This window comes from Hemiscyllium ocellatum, chromosome 42 (assembly GCF_020745735.1).
Source record: "Hemiscyllium ocellatum isolate sHemOce1 chromosome 42, sHemOce1.pat.X.cur, whole genome shotgun sequence".
Classification (NCBI taxonomy): Eukaryota; Metazoa; Chordata; class Chondrichthyes; order Orectolobiformes; family Hemiscylliidae; genus Hemiscyllium; species Hemiscyllium ocellatum.
Window position 1 is genome coordinate 33,347,331 of NC_083442.1, and position 17,160 is coordinate 33,364,490.

The 17,160-nt window shown below is 42.0% G+C and overlaps 1 protein-coding gene across 1 annotated transcript in view; it reads right to left on the reverse strand.

Moving 5' to 3' along the window:
* fes (FES proto-oncogene, tyrosine kinase) overlaps positions 1 to 17,160 on the reverse strand; it is a 57,048-nt gene that overhangs the window by 7,743 nt on the left and 32,145 nt on the right. Inside the window, exons 6-14 of the mRNA XM_060853591.1 lie at positions 12,988 to 13,125; positions 12,322 to 12,441; positions 11,588 to 11,710; positions 11,202 to 11,388; positions 10,815 to 10,892; positions 6,844 to 7,053; positions 5,489 to 5,611; positions 3,814 to 3,867; positions 554 to 672 (exon numbers count right to left, since the gene is read on the reverse strand). Of these exons, the coding sequence (XP_060709574.1) occupies positions 554 to 672; positions 3,814 to 3,867; positions 5,489 to 5,611; positions 6,844 to 7,053; positions 10,815 to 10,892; positions 11,202 to 11,388; positions 11,588 to 11,710; positions 12,322 to 12,441; positions 12,988 to 13,125 (1,152 nt within the window). The remainder of the gene's footprint in view (positions 1 to 553; positions 673 to 3,813; positions 3,868 to 5,488; positions 5,612 to 6,843; positions 7,054 to 10,814; positions 10,893 to 11,201; positions 11,389 to 11,587; positions 11,711 to 12,321; positions 12,442 to 12,987; positions 13,126 to 17,160) is intronic.

Below are 17,160 nucleotides of genomic sequence, written 5' to 3' on the forward strand. Positions count from 1 at the left end.
TATATCCCTCATTCCTCCTTTGCTCAATCATTATCCTTCAGTATTGACACAATCTCTTTCAATCATTGACTTGACCTTTGTGTCTAAGGAAGGTTCTCATCTCCTCTGTGTTAAATGTCTGCTTTTGTATCTAGATACTCTTGTTATCGACCCCTTGATGGCTAAAAATAGACGGTTTCCTCTTACCTCTGTAAGATCTATTGGATCACTCCATAAAGTCTCCCATTCAGATTAAAACAGTTCCAATTGGTTATATTTTTGCTGGGCAATAATGATTGGTCACTCCCAGTGTTGAACAGTAAAAGATTTCTCTGGTCTGTTGGACCCAGTCTTCAGTAAAACACTAAACCATTGATGGTGAACACACAATGGCAATCCTTGTTCTAAACTGTCTTAAACATCACTAAGATAGCTTCACTCAGGCACTCCTGCAGCAGCTTTGATAACTGCACTGTGTAAAGGGTTAATCAAGGAGCTAGCCTGCCACTTTGGCATTATGTTTGTGTCACTATTTGTTCAGACTATGACCTATAGTAGTTACACCAGCACTGACCTGGCTTCCATCAAGAACTTATTCTTCTGATCAGCAGGCAGATTTTCACGGCACATCTTCACAGCCACCAGAGTGTTATCATTCCTCATCCTCCCACTGAACACCTCGCCAAAGTTACCCTGTATCAGAAATATTCTAGTTCAGTTTAATTAAGGGCATTCTTTAAAAATAGGAGTCTTCAATTTAAGTTGGGGCTATGGAGAAAGTTATTTTCTCAAAAGGGTTGTTACAAATAAGCATGGTCCATTATTCAATAAGATCACGCTGATCTGATTATTCCACATTCCTGCCTGTCCTCATAATTCATTCATTCATTCCCTTAATGATCAGAAGTCTAACCACCACTGCCTTAAAAATATTCAAGAGCTCTGCTTCCATTGTCATTTGAGGAAGAGAATTCCAAAGATTCACGGCTCTCTGTGAAAAATACATTCTCACTATTTCTGAATAAATGGGCGTTCCCTTATTTTGAAGCAATGACTGCTGGTTTCCAAATCTTTGGAAATCTCTCCCATGAAAAGCAATGGAGCCTGGGTCCCCCAATATATTCAAGCCTGAGTTAGACAGAACTTTGATCTACAAATCAATCAAGGTTGACAGATGGACAGGCAGGAAAGTGGGGTTACGGCTATGATCAGGTCAGCTATAATTTTATTGAAAGACAGAACACCCTCAAAGGGCCAAATGGTCTACTTCTGGTCCTATTTCTTATGGCTGATGAAAGATGGATGAAAGCCATCAACATCCAACCACTCACCCCTCCTTCCACCACCAGCTAAAATAATGCATTCAAAGGCAGAAAAATCCATTCCACCAAGAATTGCTTGCATTTAGATAGCACTTTTAACGTAGTAAAAGTTCCCACAGGATTGTTATTAGACAAAATTTAATATATGAACCACATAAAGAAGCATTCTTTTGTTATAACATGTTTGTCAAAGTAGTAGTTTTTAAAGGGCAACACAGAAGAGGAGATGAGGGTGAAGGAGGGAATTTGAGGCACATCTGCCATCGGTGAAGAGAATTGGTAGATGACAACTCGATTGGAATAGTGCAAAAACGTGAGAGTGTTGAGGGTTTGGGCATGGTTAGAGAGGTAGATGAATCCATGGACTTGATTTGAAAAAAGATGGGAATTTTAATATTGAGGGTCCTGACTCAGGATCAATGTTGGTCTGAGAGCACAAGGATAATGGATAAAGGGAATATGGTGCATATTAGGATACACATGAGCAACATGTCAGATGAGATTAAGTCAGGGAGGGTGGTAAAGGAAAAGGTGGTGGTCAGGAGCAATGTTGGCTCACTGAAGACTGAAAGTGAATGTATTGTCAGTGACTATGGGGAAATGGCAGACATACTGAATAAATACTTTGCTTCAGTAATTACACTAGAAAAGGACAATAGTTTACTGAAAATCCTGAGGAAATTAATAGTGGATTGGGAACAAAGATTGAATAAAATTAACATTAAATAAAACATCGATAATGGAACTAAAGAGAGTGACAAATCCCCAGGGTCCATTTGACAGTTGATAAAGGAATTAGGGGATCACATTGTAGACACCCTAACTATAATCTTTCAGAGTTCCCTAGATACACAAATCACCCCTCTGGATTAGAAAATTTCATATGCCACTTTTTTTTTTAAGAAAGGATATTCAAGGAAATTGAAGGAATTACAGACCAGTAAGCCTAATGTTTATGGCGGGGAAATTGTTGGAGTCTGTAAGTTGAATTTTTTAAGTAATTAGGATGAGCCAGCAAGGATTCACGACAGGTAGGTCATGCCCAAAAAAACCTCAGTGAAGTTTTGGAAGAGATGATTAAAGTAGTAAAGAGGAATGTCTATCGATGTTGTTTTTTGGACTTTCAGAAGGCATTTGATAAAGTTCCACATATGAAAAGATAGAAATCCACAGTGCTGATAGCAAATTACTGACATGGCTGAGAAGTTGTCTGCCACACAGCCAACAAAGTAGGGAAAATGGATAGTTACTCAAATTGGCAGGGTGAGACTAGTGGTGTCCCACAAGGATCTGAGTTCGGGTCTCAATTATTCACATTATTTACTAATGACTTGGATAATGGCATAGAAAATCATATATCCAAATTTGCTGATGACACAGAGTTAGGCAGCATTGTAGACAGTGTAGGTGACAGCATAACATTGCATGAGGATATTGATAGTATAAGTGATTGTGCAGGATTGTGGTAGATGGAGGTCAATGTAAGTAAGTGAGAGATTATTTATTTTGGAACAACAAAGGATAGAACCTTCTATATGGTATGAAATTAAATACAGTGGCTATCCAAGGAGACTAGTGACTTAATGTGCATTGATCCTTAAAACATCATGAACAGGTGCAGAAAGTAATCAAGAAAGTTAATGGAATGCTGGCCTTTATATCTAGAGGACAGGAGTACAAGGATGCCGAAGTTATGCTGCAGTTATACAAAACCAGAGTTAAACCCCACGTCAAGTACTGAGAACAGGTTCTGGGTACCACACCTGAGGAAGAACATATTGACCTGAGAGGGAGGACAATATAGCTTTACAATAATGATACCTGGACTTCAGAGATTAGTTTATGAGGAAAGATTACACAAATTAGGCCCTTTTCAAAATCTTCAGGACAGTAACAAAAAAAAAGAGTAGATAAAGGTAAACTATTTCCACTGGCTGGCGATTCTAGAACTAAGGGTTATAGTCTGAGAATTAGGGCCAATCATTCAGGAGAGATGTTAAGAAGCACTTCTACACACAAAGAGTGGTAACTGTTTGGAACCCTCTGCCACAAATGATAGTGGATGCTAGATCAGTTGTTAATTTTAAATTTGAAATGGATAAAAGTTTTGTTAATCAAAAGTATTAAGGGGCCAAAAGCAGGTATCTGGAGTTAGGCCTTAGATCAGCCGTGATCTCACTGAATGGTAGAACAGGCTCGAGGGACTGAATGGCCTGCTCTGTTCCTATGATTTCCAATCTTGTAATGGAACAGTCCCTGAGGCATCAAGAGTGTGTTCAGGGGTCCGAGTGCACGTACATGACAGCTCCAAATAAACCAGCAGCTCTCTTCACCCACATAGAAATGTGTGAAGCTGGACAGTGAGCAGCAGTAACAGGCATTTTATCTGTGGGATCATCATTGGGTCCTTCCTTGTCTGCAAAGCAATGCTGTAATTTGTAACTGAGCTTTTGGGAAAGGAAGGCACAGGTATCCAGGAGAATGAGATTCTGTAAGTCATGTAGATACTTACCCGGCCAATGCGATCCCCTATTAGAACATCTTCATGGTCCAGTACCCATTTATCCTGTAATGAAAAGTGCAGTATCAGAACAGAGCTCACAGCTGTTGCTCCTGTGCTTTACTCAAGTGTTTATATGGAAGACTAAGTTGTGAGGGTCTCCAAATTTGTTAGCTGCAAAGACCATAACATTTTGCCCAATTCACAGTCATAAAACAGTGGTTAAGAGTGGGGCCACTATGAAATTATTCTTGTTCTTAATGCAGGAATAATTAAGCCAGCTGTAATCTCCACCCAGTACCATTAGTCCAAATTCAGATCACTTAACGTCGTGGAGAGTCAATCAAACCAGGAGGACTTGTGTGTGTTGGCTGACAGCTACACCAGACAGTTTCTTTACCTCTTCATTCAATGTGGTAAGTTCTAAATGGTTATAACGAGTAAAGTACATTGCTGCAAGATTGAAGGGAAAGGGCAGAGAACAAGAGAAAGAGGAATGGATATAGTGAGAGAAGGAGAGTCTTCTTTGAGAAAGAACAGGATGTACAGGGAGTTCTATAACGCAATGGTGGCATTTTTGTGCGACTCCACACCATATAAAAAAATTGTGCAATAAAAACAGCACTTATTATTGGCGACACAATTGTGTTATAGTCAACACATATTTTAAAAGTCTGTGTTTTAGAAATAGCACCCACATTCTTCAATTGCATTGTAGCCAATTTGCATTGATGAAAGTTGCATTATAGCAGAACAACCTGTATTTAGGGTGAGAAAGAGGTTAAATGTGAGAAAGCAATGGATCTAGGACAAATTAAATGAGACAGAGAGCATGCGAACATTAGACATGGCACAGGAGGTGGTTGGATTTTTAAAAAATGATCATGAGAGGGTGATAGCAAAAAACTGTGACAGAAAAAGCACGAGAAAAGGAAAAATACAAGAAAATGACAGAGCGAGGCAAAGTGTGACAAACTGTAGTAAGAGGTGGGGGGGGGGGGAGAAGAGAGAAGAGGAGGAGAGAGAGGACAGGGGATGGAAGAGAGAGAGTAGGGGGTACAGAGAGAGCGAGCCCAGGGGTAGAGAGAGAGAGCTGGTGTACAGAGAGAGTGGGGGTAGAGAGAGAGCGGGGGGGGGGGGGGGGAGCGAGCGAGCAGGGGGGCATAGGGAGAGCTGGTGTACAGAGAGAGCGGGGGGTACAGAGAGAGAGAGTGGGGGTGAGGGCGAGGAGAGGGTGAGTGGGGAGGTGGCAAGAGAGAGAGTGGGGAGATATATAGAGAGAGAGAGAGGGAGGGAGCGGGGAGGTGGCGAGAGAGAGCGCGGGGAGGTGGCGAGAGAGAGCGCGGGGAGGTGGCGAGAGAGAGCGCAGGGAGGTGGCGAGAGAGAGCGCAGGGAGGTGGCGAGAGAGAGCGCAGGGAGGTGGCGAGAGAGAGCGCAGGGAGGTGGCGAGAGAGAGCGCAGGGAGGTGGCGAGAGAGAGCGCAGGGAGGTGGCGAGAGAGAGAGAGAGAGGAGGGGGAGGACAGCAAGACAGTGGGGAAGGGCAGAGAGAGTAGGGGAGAGAGTGGGAGAGAGGGAAAGATTGTGGGGGGAGAGAGAGTCGGGGGGGAGAAGAGAAAAAATGGGGGTCGAAGAGGGAGAGAGAGTGCGGTGTGCAAGTTATATTTGGCATGATATTTTAAAACACACCTTAGCAATTGGTTTGGTCAGTACAGCTCCAGTTTTCTTGGTGACAGGTTGTCTGGTTTTGACGAGGTTGTCAATGAGGAGAGGGATTGTGGGAAAACTCTCACCATCAAATCGATACTGAGACTGTTGAGAAACAGAAGATGAGAATGGCATTCACACATGCAAAATTCAGCTGTTTTCAATTCACATCATTAGCTGAAATTTATCAATTTTTCATAGTATGTATTAACTCATAAAATGGTTGAAATAATCTTTGGGCTGCAATCTGAATACCAATGAAGACTGGTCTGAATGCCTTGTAACCACATCGTCAACTTGATAATTGCATGCTGACACAAATTTTAGTGCACATGGTATAGCATGCACAGGATAGAGAACATTTCTTATTATACATTTATGTCACAGAATAATGACCCCATTTACAGATGGTTTAACTATAGAAAGATCTCTTCCTCTTCACCAAATACATTCTCATTGTCCCTACTCTTGAAAGTAGATGTCCACTTCATCTCAATTCCAACTTTGAACATGCAAATTAGGAGCAAGACTAGACCATGCAGCCCGTAAAGTCTGCTCCTCTATTCAATATGTTAATGACTTATTTAAATACTGCACATTCTCACCTTCCTCCAATAACCTGTGATCCACTTAATAAAAATCTGTGCCCCAACTCAGGACTGAACGCTCAACCTTTGGATTATGATGTTAAAAATCGTACAACACCTAGTTATAGTCCAACAGGTTTATTTGGAAGCACTAGCTTTCAGAGCGCTACTCGTTCCATTCCAAAAGCTAGTGCTTCCAAATAAACCTGTTGGACTATGGCTGGGTGGTGTGTGATTTTTAACTTGTGTCCACCCCAGTCCAATACCGGCTCCTCCACATTCAGATTACGAGACTGGCATGCACTAATGGTAACTGATGAATTTGGAAGTGGTGGAATACAAAACCACAACTCTACAGAGGTGCTAAAATCCAGCATCTGATACTGCTCAGCCAGGTTGTAACACCCCCTGCTGATTCCTGCTGGCTGACAGCTCCACAGGCACAAAATGCTCAAATAGCCTATTCTTCATCCATATCTCTTCCCAATGACTGCACATGTGTGCATGCACATTCCATTGGTATGGGTGAGCATATGTGGAGAAGGCATCTTCCACCCTAATTCTACAATTGATTATTTCTTCAAAGCAAGGAATTCTGATTCCAATTATTACTCTTCCAACACAGAGCTGCAGTAATTCACCATATAGCAAGGATCAAGCAATTGCTTAATATCAGCCATGGGGAAGAAGTTGTTCTCGGGGAATTTACAGATCACCACCCTAGTTGCCCTACAGTGCTCTCATACTTACGTCTACATGTTGAATGATAAAATGGCGGCACTGTCCAGCAGACATCACAGACAGAACATACTCCCCTTTGTTCTGGCTTTCTCTCACCAGGAAGTCACCTTCGTTGATCAGGAGCTGCTGAGTTTCCATGCGGGGAATAGCACCATGATACCAGGTCTGCTGACACAGGGGCTTCTGAACAGCTGGTACAATTGGCAGGAGAGGAGGGAGCTGTAATGAAGAGCCTGAATCCCATTAGGATCATTTAATCAAAGGGCAGAACAAGTCTCAATCTAGTTCTGAAGATGTCGTCTTTGGAAGAGAGTGGAAGTAGCCTTCAAGCACAGGATCACAGTTTACGAAATACCCAAAGCTTGTTGGAGTAAGCTCCCTATAGGTTAGTTACCTTGTTGTTATGACTTTGGTAGGAGGAGTGCATTGGAAATCAAACCCAACCAATCTGTGAGCCATACCAAAAGTGAACATATCTTAATCAAATATGGTCAAATTGTTTCACATTATTATTATTATTAACCAGATCAAAAGTGACTTCCACCAGGCTTTTCAATAAAATAAAAAAAATGTTTATTCTAGACAGACATTCTTTAAACAAGTAACAAACTGGTTTCACCTGAGCTACAATGCAAATTTAACTATATTCCCCCATCCCAAAAACACACATTTATACATGAAAAAGACAAAAGACGTTTATGACAATGTAGAGCTTTTGTAGGTAGGGAAAATATTAGGCAGAAAGCCAAGCAAAACATCCCCTTTGCAGGTCAAGGAGTGAACTTAGAAATTGACTTCTTATAGTTTCTTTGAATTCCTTTTAACAATATTTGATTGGTAACAGTTGCAGAATAATGAAAAAAGTCTTTGGACTAGATTTCAGATTCAGTTAAGGAACAGTTAGGAGTCCGGATATTTGAAACTTTCAAACTGCTTCGCTGAGGGATATAATGCTACTTTCAGCTTCAAGGTCTGATTCTTACTGACAGAGAGAGAGAGAGAGAGAGAGAACTCCACCCTTGCAAGTATTTTCAGTCACATGGTATGCAGGGTGTTCTAGCTAGGTGGATAAAGAACTGTTTGAGCAACAGGAGACAGAGAGTAGTAGTTGAAGGGAGTTTCTCAAAATGGAGAAGGGTGACCAGTGGTGTTCCACAGGGGTCAGTATTGGGGCCACTGTTGTTTGTAATATACATAAATGATCTAGAAGAGGGCACTGTTTGTATGATCAGCAAGTTTGCAGATGACACAAAGATTGGTGGAGTAGCATAAGGGACTATCAGAATACAGGAGAATATAGATAGACTGGAGAGTTGGGCGGAAAAGTGGCAGATGGCTTTCAATCCAGACAAATGTGAGGTGATGCATTTAGGCAAGTCTAAATATAGAGCGAATCATACAATGAATGGAAGAGCCTTGAGAAAAGTTGATAAGCTGAGAGATCTGGGAGGAAGTGTCCATTGTACCCTGAAGGTTGCTGCACAGATGGATAGAGTGGTCAAGAAGGCATATAGTATGCTTGCCTTCATTGGACGGGGTATTGAGTATAAGAGCTGGCAAGTCATGTTAACATTGTACAAGACATTGGTTCGGCTGCATTCAGAATACTGTGTACAGTTCTGGTCGCCACATTACCAAAAGGATGTGGACACTTTGGAGAAGGTGCAGAGAAGGTTCGCGAGGATGTTGCCTGGTATGGAAGGTGCTAGCTATGGGGAGAGAGGTTGAGTAGGTTAGGTTTATTTTCACTAGAAAAAAGGAGATTGAGGGGGGACCTGATTGAGGTTTACAAAGTCATGAAGGGTACAGACGGGATGGATAGAGACAAGCTTTTTCCCAGGGTGAAGGATCCAGGAACAAGAGGTCATGCTTTCAAGATGAGAGGGGAAAGTTTAAGGAGGATACATGCAGCAAGTACTTCACACAGAGGGTGGTGGGCGTTTGGAACGCGTTGCCAGCAGAGGTGGTAGTGGCAGGCACGGTAGATTCATTTATGATGCATCTGGGCAGATGTACGATTAGGCGGGGAGCAGAGGGATACAAATGCTTAGGAATTGACTGACAGGTTTAGACTGTGCAGTTGGATCGGCTCAGGCTTGGAGGGCCGAAGGGCCTGTTCCTGGCTGTAAATTTTCTTTGTTCTTTGTACCCAAAACATCTGGTATGTACTGAAAAACACTCAACACCTCAATCCAGAGGCTGTTGCTACTGATAGCAACATAGATCAATTTGGGTTTTCTTGATCTGTTAGCCCAACAATTTAAGTAATACCTCTCTCCACAAATCTTTGCTTCAACTCAACTTTCCAAAATCACAAATAGACCACAGTCTCTTCAATAGTTTGGCTTTCCAGTTTGAACTAATCAAATGATAAATCCTTTGCAACCCAGTAATATCTAGATGTGTCCACATTCCAATGCCCATCATCCCATAAATATACATAACCAACACTGTAAAACTATGAAGCAGGTTGGGAGGGAGGGAATAGCAATCATTTGCCCCAATACTCTTGAGCTGGTAGTTGGGTGACCTATGTGCAGGGAGGTTGTTTGTGGTGATGGGGAGGTAAAAAAAATCAGCCTGAACTCTCCTGGGATTGTCACGATTTCACTGTGGTCAATGGGCTAGATTTGCTCCACTCACAGTTAGCATTTTAGGTTCTGAATCAATATCAGCCAGATCTGTTTGAAGACAAGGTTGACTGGTTTGTAAGGTTAGATCGCGTGGAATCCAGGGAGAGATAGCCAATGGATACAAAATTGGCTTGATGGTAGAAGACAGAGGCTGGTGGTAGTGGGTTGTTATTCAGACTGGAGGCTTGTGAGCAGCATTACGCCACGAGGATCAGTTCAGAGTCTACTGTTGTTCGTAATTTATATCAAGATTTTGACGAAAATATAGGAGGTATGGTAGTAAGTTTGCAGATGACTCCAAAAATGGTGGTATAGAGGACTGTGAAGAAGGTATTTCACAGTATAATGAGATCTTGATCAGGTGGGCCAATGGATTGAGAAATGGCAGATGAAGCTTAATTTAGAGAAGCACAACTTGTTGCATTTTGTGAAGGCAAACCAGGGTAGGACTTACACAGTTAACGGTCAGGTTCTGGGGAGTGTTGTTGAACAGAGGGAGCTATGGGTGCAGGTTCCTTGAAAGTGGTGTCCCAAGTTGACAGGGTGGTGAAAGTGGCGTTTGGCACACTTGCCTTTGTCAGTCAGCGCGTTGACAACAGGAGTTGGGATGTCATGTTACAGCTGTACAAGGCAATGGTAAGGCCATATTTGCACTACTGCTTAAAATTGTGGTTGCCCTGCTATAAGAATGTTATTAAACTAGGAAGGGTACAGAAAAAATTTACAAGAGGCTGGGAATTGTTCCTTAGAGCTTCAGAGGCTTAAGCGGTGGCCTTGTAGAAGTTTATAAAATCATGAGGGGCATAGATAGGGGAAATAACCAAGATATCTTTCCAAGGATAGGAGAGTCCACAACTAGGGGGTATAAGTTTAATGTGGGAGGGGGAAGATTTAAAAGAGACCTGAGTGGCAATCTTTTCACACGGAGGGTGGTGCATGTATGGAATGAGATGCAAAGACAAGTGGTAGTGGTGGGTATAGTTACAATATTTAAAAGACATTTGGACAGGTACACAAATAGAAAAAGTTTAGAAGAAAGGTTTAGGCCAATCACAGGCAAATGGGACTAGTTCAGTTTAGGATGCCTACTCAGCATGGACGAGTTGGACCGAAAGGTCTGTTTCCATGCTGTATGGCTCTATAACTCTAATTTACAAATGGAACAGAATGATTCATGGGTTATTTGGGAAGTTGAACAACTCAATTTTATTCATTGTCAACCATTTCAGCTTATATGAATGGGAGGAGGCCATGTTCCACCTACTTCCCTTGGTTTAGTCACACTTCAATGTAGAAAAATCTACCAAGAAACTTATGTTTCAGAATTCATGGGAAAATACCACTTACACTGAACTTGGGTTTGAATAGTCCGGAGAAATGTGTCTTCAGTGTTTCCAAGGATGAGACTTTGACACTATCTTTCCCCTTTCAAAGGAAGATAAACAGATTAGCACAAAATTGGAACTGGGAAATGCTGAAAATATGCAGCAGCCTCTGTCAGCATCTGTAAAGAAAATGACAGGTTCCTATAGTTCAGAGGCTATAGTGGGTAGGAGCATTAGAATTTGGGTCAGTGCAGGTTGCAGTCTTTGAACTGGGGAGTTTGTATCTAAGTAAACTATTTTTAAAAAAAACGTGCACTTCACAAATAACTGATTGGCTGTGAATTGTGCTAAGTTACTTTGACAACATCACTACAAACTCTTCTCCATGTAGATGGCAATTGAAACTTACAACTGAAGAGTTGGAATATCTGTCCTCCTCTAACTGCAGGGCTGGCGGAGGCTCCTTGTCTCCCAGCTCTTTCAGCTTCTGCACCAGAATCAGACGCTGTGCCTCCAGCCTACCCTTGTTGCACAGAAGGACCTGGACCTGTTGTCTGCTTTCCTCCAAAGCACATTTCTTGCTGAAGATGTAAACACTGCAAAAGAGCAGATAGAATGCTTTTAACAGTGAAAAAAAGAGAGACAATCCAGGAACAAAATATATATAAGGAACAGGACCAGGAGTAGACTATTTGACCCCCTCAGATCTCCTCCAGTGGTATTCAACACAATTATGCTGATCTCCTACTTAATTCCACTTTTCCACCAGCCCGTAGGTACATAGGACTTTCTCACCGTGATCTACAGCCACTTGATTGCTCCTCCGCTGTTATTTCCGTGGAGATCTGTCTGATAGTTGCCTGTCGGTTGTCAATGGTTTCTTTCAGAGACTGCAACTCTTCCTCCAGAGATGTTAAACTAAGGGCATAAAGAAAATAAATCTGTACAGTACCTACCAGGAATATGAAGATTGTTCTGTTATTGGTTATTGTTCAATTGTGATGACATTCTTTATCACAAATGTACACACGTGTGCTTTAGGGGCTCTTGGCACAGTAATATTGCCCCTCTGAGTGGGGTGCCAGGTTCAAGTTCCACTTGTCCCAGAGAAGTGCCATCAGAAGTCTGACTAGGTTGATTAAAAATATCTACAACAGAATACTTTGGTAATTCTAACACATATAATATGTTTAGTCTCTGCTGTACTAGTCATAATCAGATCTGATCTTGGAAGCTAAGCAGACTCAGGCCTAGTTAGTACTTGGATGGGAGACTGCCGGTTTTCAATGGCTGTTGAGGTGCAGTGGCAGTGCCCCTCCCTCTGCACCAGAAGGCTAGGTTTAAGCCCTACCTGCTCCAGAGGTGTGTCATTGCATATCTAAATAAGGTTACTAGAAATATCTACATTTGCATGTATACACACAGAACCTATGTTCACACCAACTGTAGATGCATTTGTTTACAAAGATGCACCAACACTGACACATACACACTAATAGGTGTAGAATGGTGCTAGAGAAGCCACTTACCTGTGTTGTACTGATTCAATGGTCAAGTCGTTGAGTTCCACTTCTCCCACCTGCAAATTGTCCAAGTCCTCAAGGAGGCTACTGTCAAAGCTAGCAAGTGGAGGGACCTCAGCCACTGACCTGTCAGTTAGGAAGGAAAAGGATTCAAAAAGGAACAAAATGGACAAGCCTTGTTTAGAAGTTTCTCATTTCTCAAGTCCTTGCCATGTGTGAAGTTGAGCCACTTGATCTGCGAAAGTGCCAGAATCAGACTCTGATCTTAGTCAGTGAGGGCAATGGAGTTAACAGTGACCACAGCAGTCTTAAAGTGGACTGAATTGTGTGGGAAGGTTGAAAAGCAGCCAGGGATCTTGCTCACAATGGGTATGGGACCCCCATATGTGGATATTAGTCTCTAACAGCTATGATTTCTGTGGTCAAATAGCCCGGACAATAACTATGCTGGCTGTCAGGTAAAGGGGAGCCACTGAGAAAACTACTGGAGAGTAGGTGACTGGTACACCCAGTCAGTGTCTTCAGGAGAGAAGTAAGGAAGCTCCTGAAAAGCACTATTTTCATGGCATGTATAATTACCGTAAATATTGGAGGTATTGGGAACAAACTTTTGTAGCCTTATCAAATCAGAGATGAAAGTACTGAGTGCGGTGTGCACCTATAAGTTCAAACCTGTTTTGCTCAATGAAGCTCTCATATTCTTTGCGTGGGTCAATGGCCTCAATGGCATCACTGATCTCCCGATGAACAGTCACCACTTCCTCCTGGATCAGGCTGCTAATCTCCTGATATTCCTGCAAAATCTCTTTCCTGTGGGTAACAACAGGAACAGAATGCAGTGAGTGCATTGCTACCTGTTCAAACTACCATCACATCCTCCCCTATTCCAAAACGTTTGCCAATAAACCCCAACTGCTGATCCATTTAAATTTAGGTCCTGGCCAAAATCCTGGGGTAGAAATTCGTCTGGGTCACACATTATGTTCTCCTCCTGGGACTTAATTCCAGCAAATGCAATAAGTCTGAATATTAGCTATGATGCCACCTGTATAAATATATAACTTTGATAAAGTGAATGGGAAGGGCTTATTTACCTCATCAGAGAAGGTCAGCAACTAGGGGGTTTAGATTTGAAGTATTTGGTAGTAGGATTAGAAGGGACATGAGAAATAATTTTTTTTAACCTAGAAGGTGATGAAAGGCTGAAATTCACTGTCTAAAAGTACAGGAGAGTTTGAAACCATGAACATTAAAAAAGTGTCTAGATCTCAAGTGCCATAACCTACAGGGCTACAGAGCCAATGAAGGTTAGGCAAGGTGGCTCATTTTTTGGCTGCTGCAGATATGAAAATGGCCATGTGTGTGCTGGGAATCTTCTGTGATTTCCACACCAAATCACAGAATGAAGGATCACATTGACACCACCCTGATTCTTTGAAAGAGCTCGCTCTCATCTCACAATTCACCAAATTCACCCACTAATAGGGACCATGAGTCCATAAGACCATTAGACATGGCAGCAGAAGAGAACCAATTGGCACATCGAGTGTACTTCACCATCTAATGGGATCATAGCTGATCTACAAATCCTCAACATTTTGGTACAATAAAGAGAGGTAGGGTTTATACGATTAATGGTAGGGCTTAGGTAGTGTTGTAGAACAGAGACACCTAGAGGTGCAGGTACATAATTCTTTGATGTTTGCGCCACATATAGACAGGATGGTAAAAAGTTGTTTGGCATGCTTGGCTTCATTATTCAATCCTTTGAGTATAAGAGTTGGGAAGTCATGTTGAAGTTGTATAAGACATTGGAGAGGCCTCTTCTGAAATATTGTTTCCAGCTCTGGTTGCCCACTTACAGGAAAGATATTATTAAGCTGGAGAGGTTTCAAAAGAGATTTACCAGGGTTGGGTTTGGAAGTTTGAGTTATAAAAGAAAGGCTAGATAGGCTGGAGCTTAGAAGGTTAAAAGGCAACCTGATAGAAGTTTATAAAATAACGAGAGGTATTGATAGAGATAATAGTCGTTATCTTTTCCCTAGGATGGGTGATTTCAAGAATGGAGGCACATGGGTGATAAGAGAAATATTTTTAAAAAGACATGAGGGGAAAATCTTTTACACAGAGGCTGGTTCATGTGTAGAATGAACTTCCTGAGGAAGTGGTACAACTGGTGTTTAAAAGACATTTACATAAGTACATGAATAGGAAAGGTTTGGAGGAAAACAGGCCAGGAGCAGGCAGGTGGGACTAGTTTAGTTTGGGATTATGTTCGGCACGGACTGATTGGAATGAAGGGTCTGTTTCCGTGCTGTGTGACTCTAAAATTTCACTTTCCTGCCCTTTACCCACAGCCCTTGATTCCCTTACTGATTAAAAATCTGTCTCAGCCTCGAACATACTTAACAACTGAGCTTCTATAGCCCTCTGCAGTAAAGAATTCTAGATGCACTGTCTTCTGAGAGAAGAAATTCCTCCTCATCTCTGTCCTAACTCAGTGATCCCTTACTCAGATTATGCCCTTTCATCCTAGACTCAACCACAAGGAAAACCAAACCTTCCAGATCTACGTTGTCAAGCCCTGTAAAACATTGAAATTTCAACCAGGTTGCCTTTTCTTCTTCTATACTCTAATGCGTAGAGACCTAACCTACTCAACCTCTCTCTTTTCATAGCTAGCATTAACTCAGCAAACCTTCTTTGCGTAGCCTCCAACCTTTAATTAAGGGGACAAAAAGTGTTCACAATATTCTAAGTATGGTCTAACTAGCGCCTTGTATAGTTTTAGCAAGACTTCCCTATTTTCATGTTCCATTTCTCTGAAATGAAGGCAAATTCCATTCCTGCAGAACTTGGATGGTAGCTTTTTGCGATTCATGCTTTCACCAAATTTGAGGACTTTCTGCAGCCTTTCTCCGTTTAAATAATATTCATCTCCTCTGTCCTTCCTGCCATAGTGCATAACTTCACATTTTCCCACATCATATTCCATCTGCCAAGTATTTGCTGACTCACTTAACCTGTCTATATAGGAGAAAGTGAGGACTGCAGATGCTGGAAATCAGAGCTGAAAATATGTTGCTGGAAAAGCGCAGCAGGTCAGGCAGCATCCAAGGAGCAGGAGAATCGAGGTTTCAGGCATGAGCCCTTCATCAGGATTCCTGAAGAAGGGCTCATGCCGGAAACGTCGATTCTCCTGCTCCTTGGATGCTGCCTGACCTGCTGCGCTTTTCCAGCAACATATTTTCTAACCTGTCTATATCCCTTGCATACAGTTGATATCACCCTCAACACTTACCTACCCACTTATTTTATGACATTTGCAAATTCAGTGATTGTATATTCACTTTCCTCATCCAAGTCGGTTAGGTCAGGAGAGGTTTGATACTTCAAGTTGATTGGACGACTGTGGTACACTTGCTAAGGTTACCAGAAAGGCCCTGCCTTCTCAACCTTGCCCCTTACCTGAGGTGTTGTGACCCTCAAGTTAATTTCATCACGAATCATCTCTCTCTAATGAGAAAGCAGATCTATGATCCTTTGAGAGATTGTGACGACTACTTTTTTTTTAAGTAAAACTTCATGTCATTTACATATATTGTAAATAATGGTGTCCCCACCACAGACTCTGCCAGCACTTAATGAGTTACAGGTAGCCATCTTGAAAATGTCCCTTCTATTCAACTTTCTGTGTATGTTAGTTAGCCAGTCCTCTATCTATGCTAACAATGTATGGGCTTTTATCTTATTAAGTAGCCGTATACATGGCGCCTCGTCAAATACACTCCAGAAATTCAAATATTATCGCATCTATTGGTTCCCTTTCATCTATCCTGTTTGTTATCTATTCAAAGAATTCTAATAAGTTTGCATTTTAATGTATGAGAATTTGAGCTGGATGAGATTGATTAGCTTTATGCTATTTTGTGATGACCTCAGACATACAAATCACATACTTACTCTAAAAACCTAAAGTACAGAAAATTCCCAAGTATCCTCACACAATACACATATGTATACACACACCGAACACATGCACACTCAGACCGAATACACACCCAATATGCAATCAACATTAATGCCATCAGACGCACCACACACAGACATACACACGTGACAGGTAAAGTCACCATAGTCCTGTTGAGCCTTTGGCTACTTGCATTAGAGAGTGTCAGCTGCTGGGTTAACCAGAGGATCACCATGCCTCAGGCAAGGGGCAAACTTGAAAAGGGAGCTTCATGCTAACTTCAGCCAGTATAAGAGTTGACCCTTGCTGTTGGTGTCACTCTGCATTGCAAACCAGCTGCCTAGCCAACTTGCCAAAACAACCCTCTTCAACATATACACACCCAAAATATACACACTCCACAATTAGCTACACACACAAAAACCACACAGCACATGGACTCATACATGTACACAGCCAGGCACACAAACACACAAATTCACACACTGAACACACAGACAGTGCAGTCAACCTCCCTAGCGAAGGAAGCCTGTAGATGATCAATCGCGATCCTTTTTGATGGAGGGAGGAGGGGCCAACAGCACCAAATGAATCCTAATGATGGGAATGCTCTTAAGGGAAATGGAAAATATCATGCTGGTGCAGCAGAGGGAGCGCTATCATTGGGTTCATTTTAATGAGCAGCTTGAAGAATGTTGCAGTGACCAAGCAGCTACATTAGAACATAGAATATAGAACATTACAGCGAAGTACAGGCCCTTCAGCCCTCGATGTTGTGAAATCAATCTGAAGTCCATCTAACCCACACTATTCCATTCTTGTTCATATGCCTATCCAATGACCATTTTAAAGTTGACGAGGAGAAAGTGAGGACT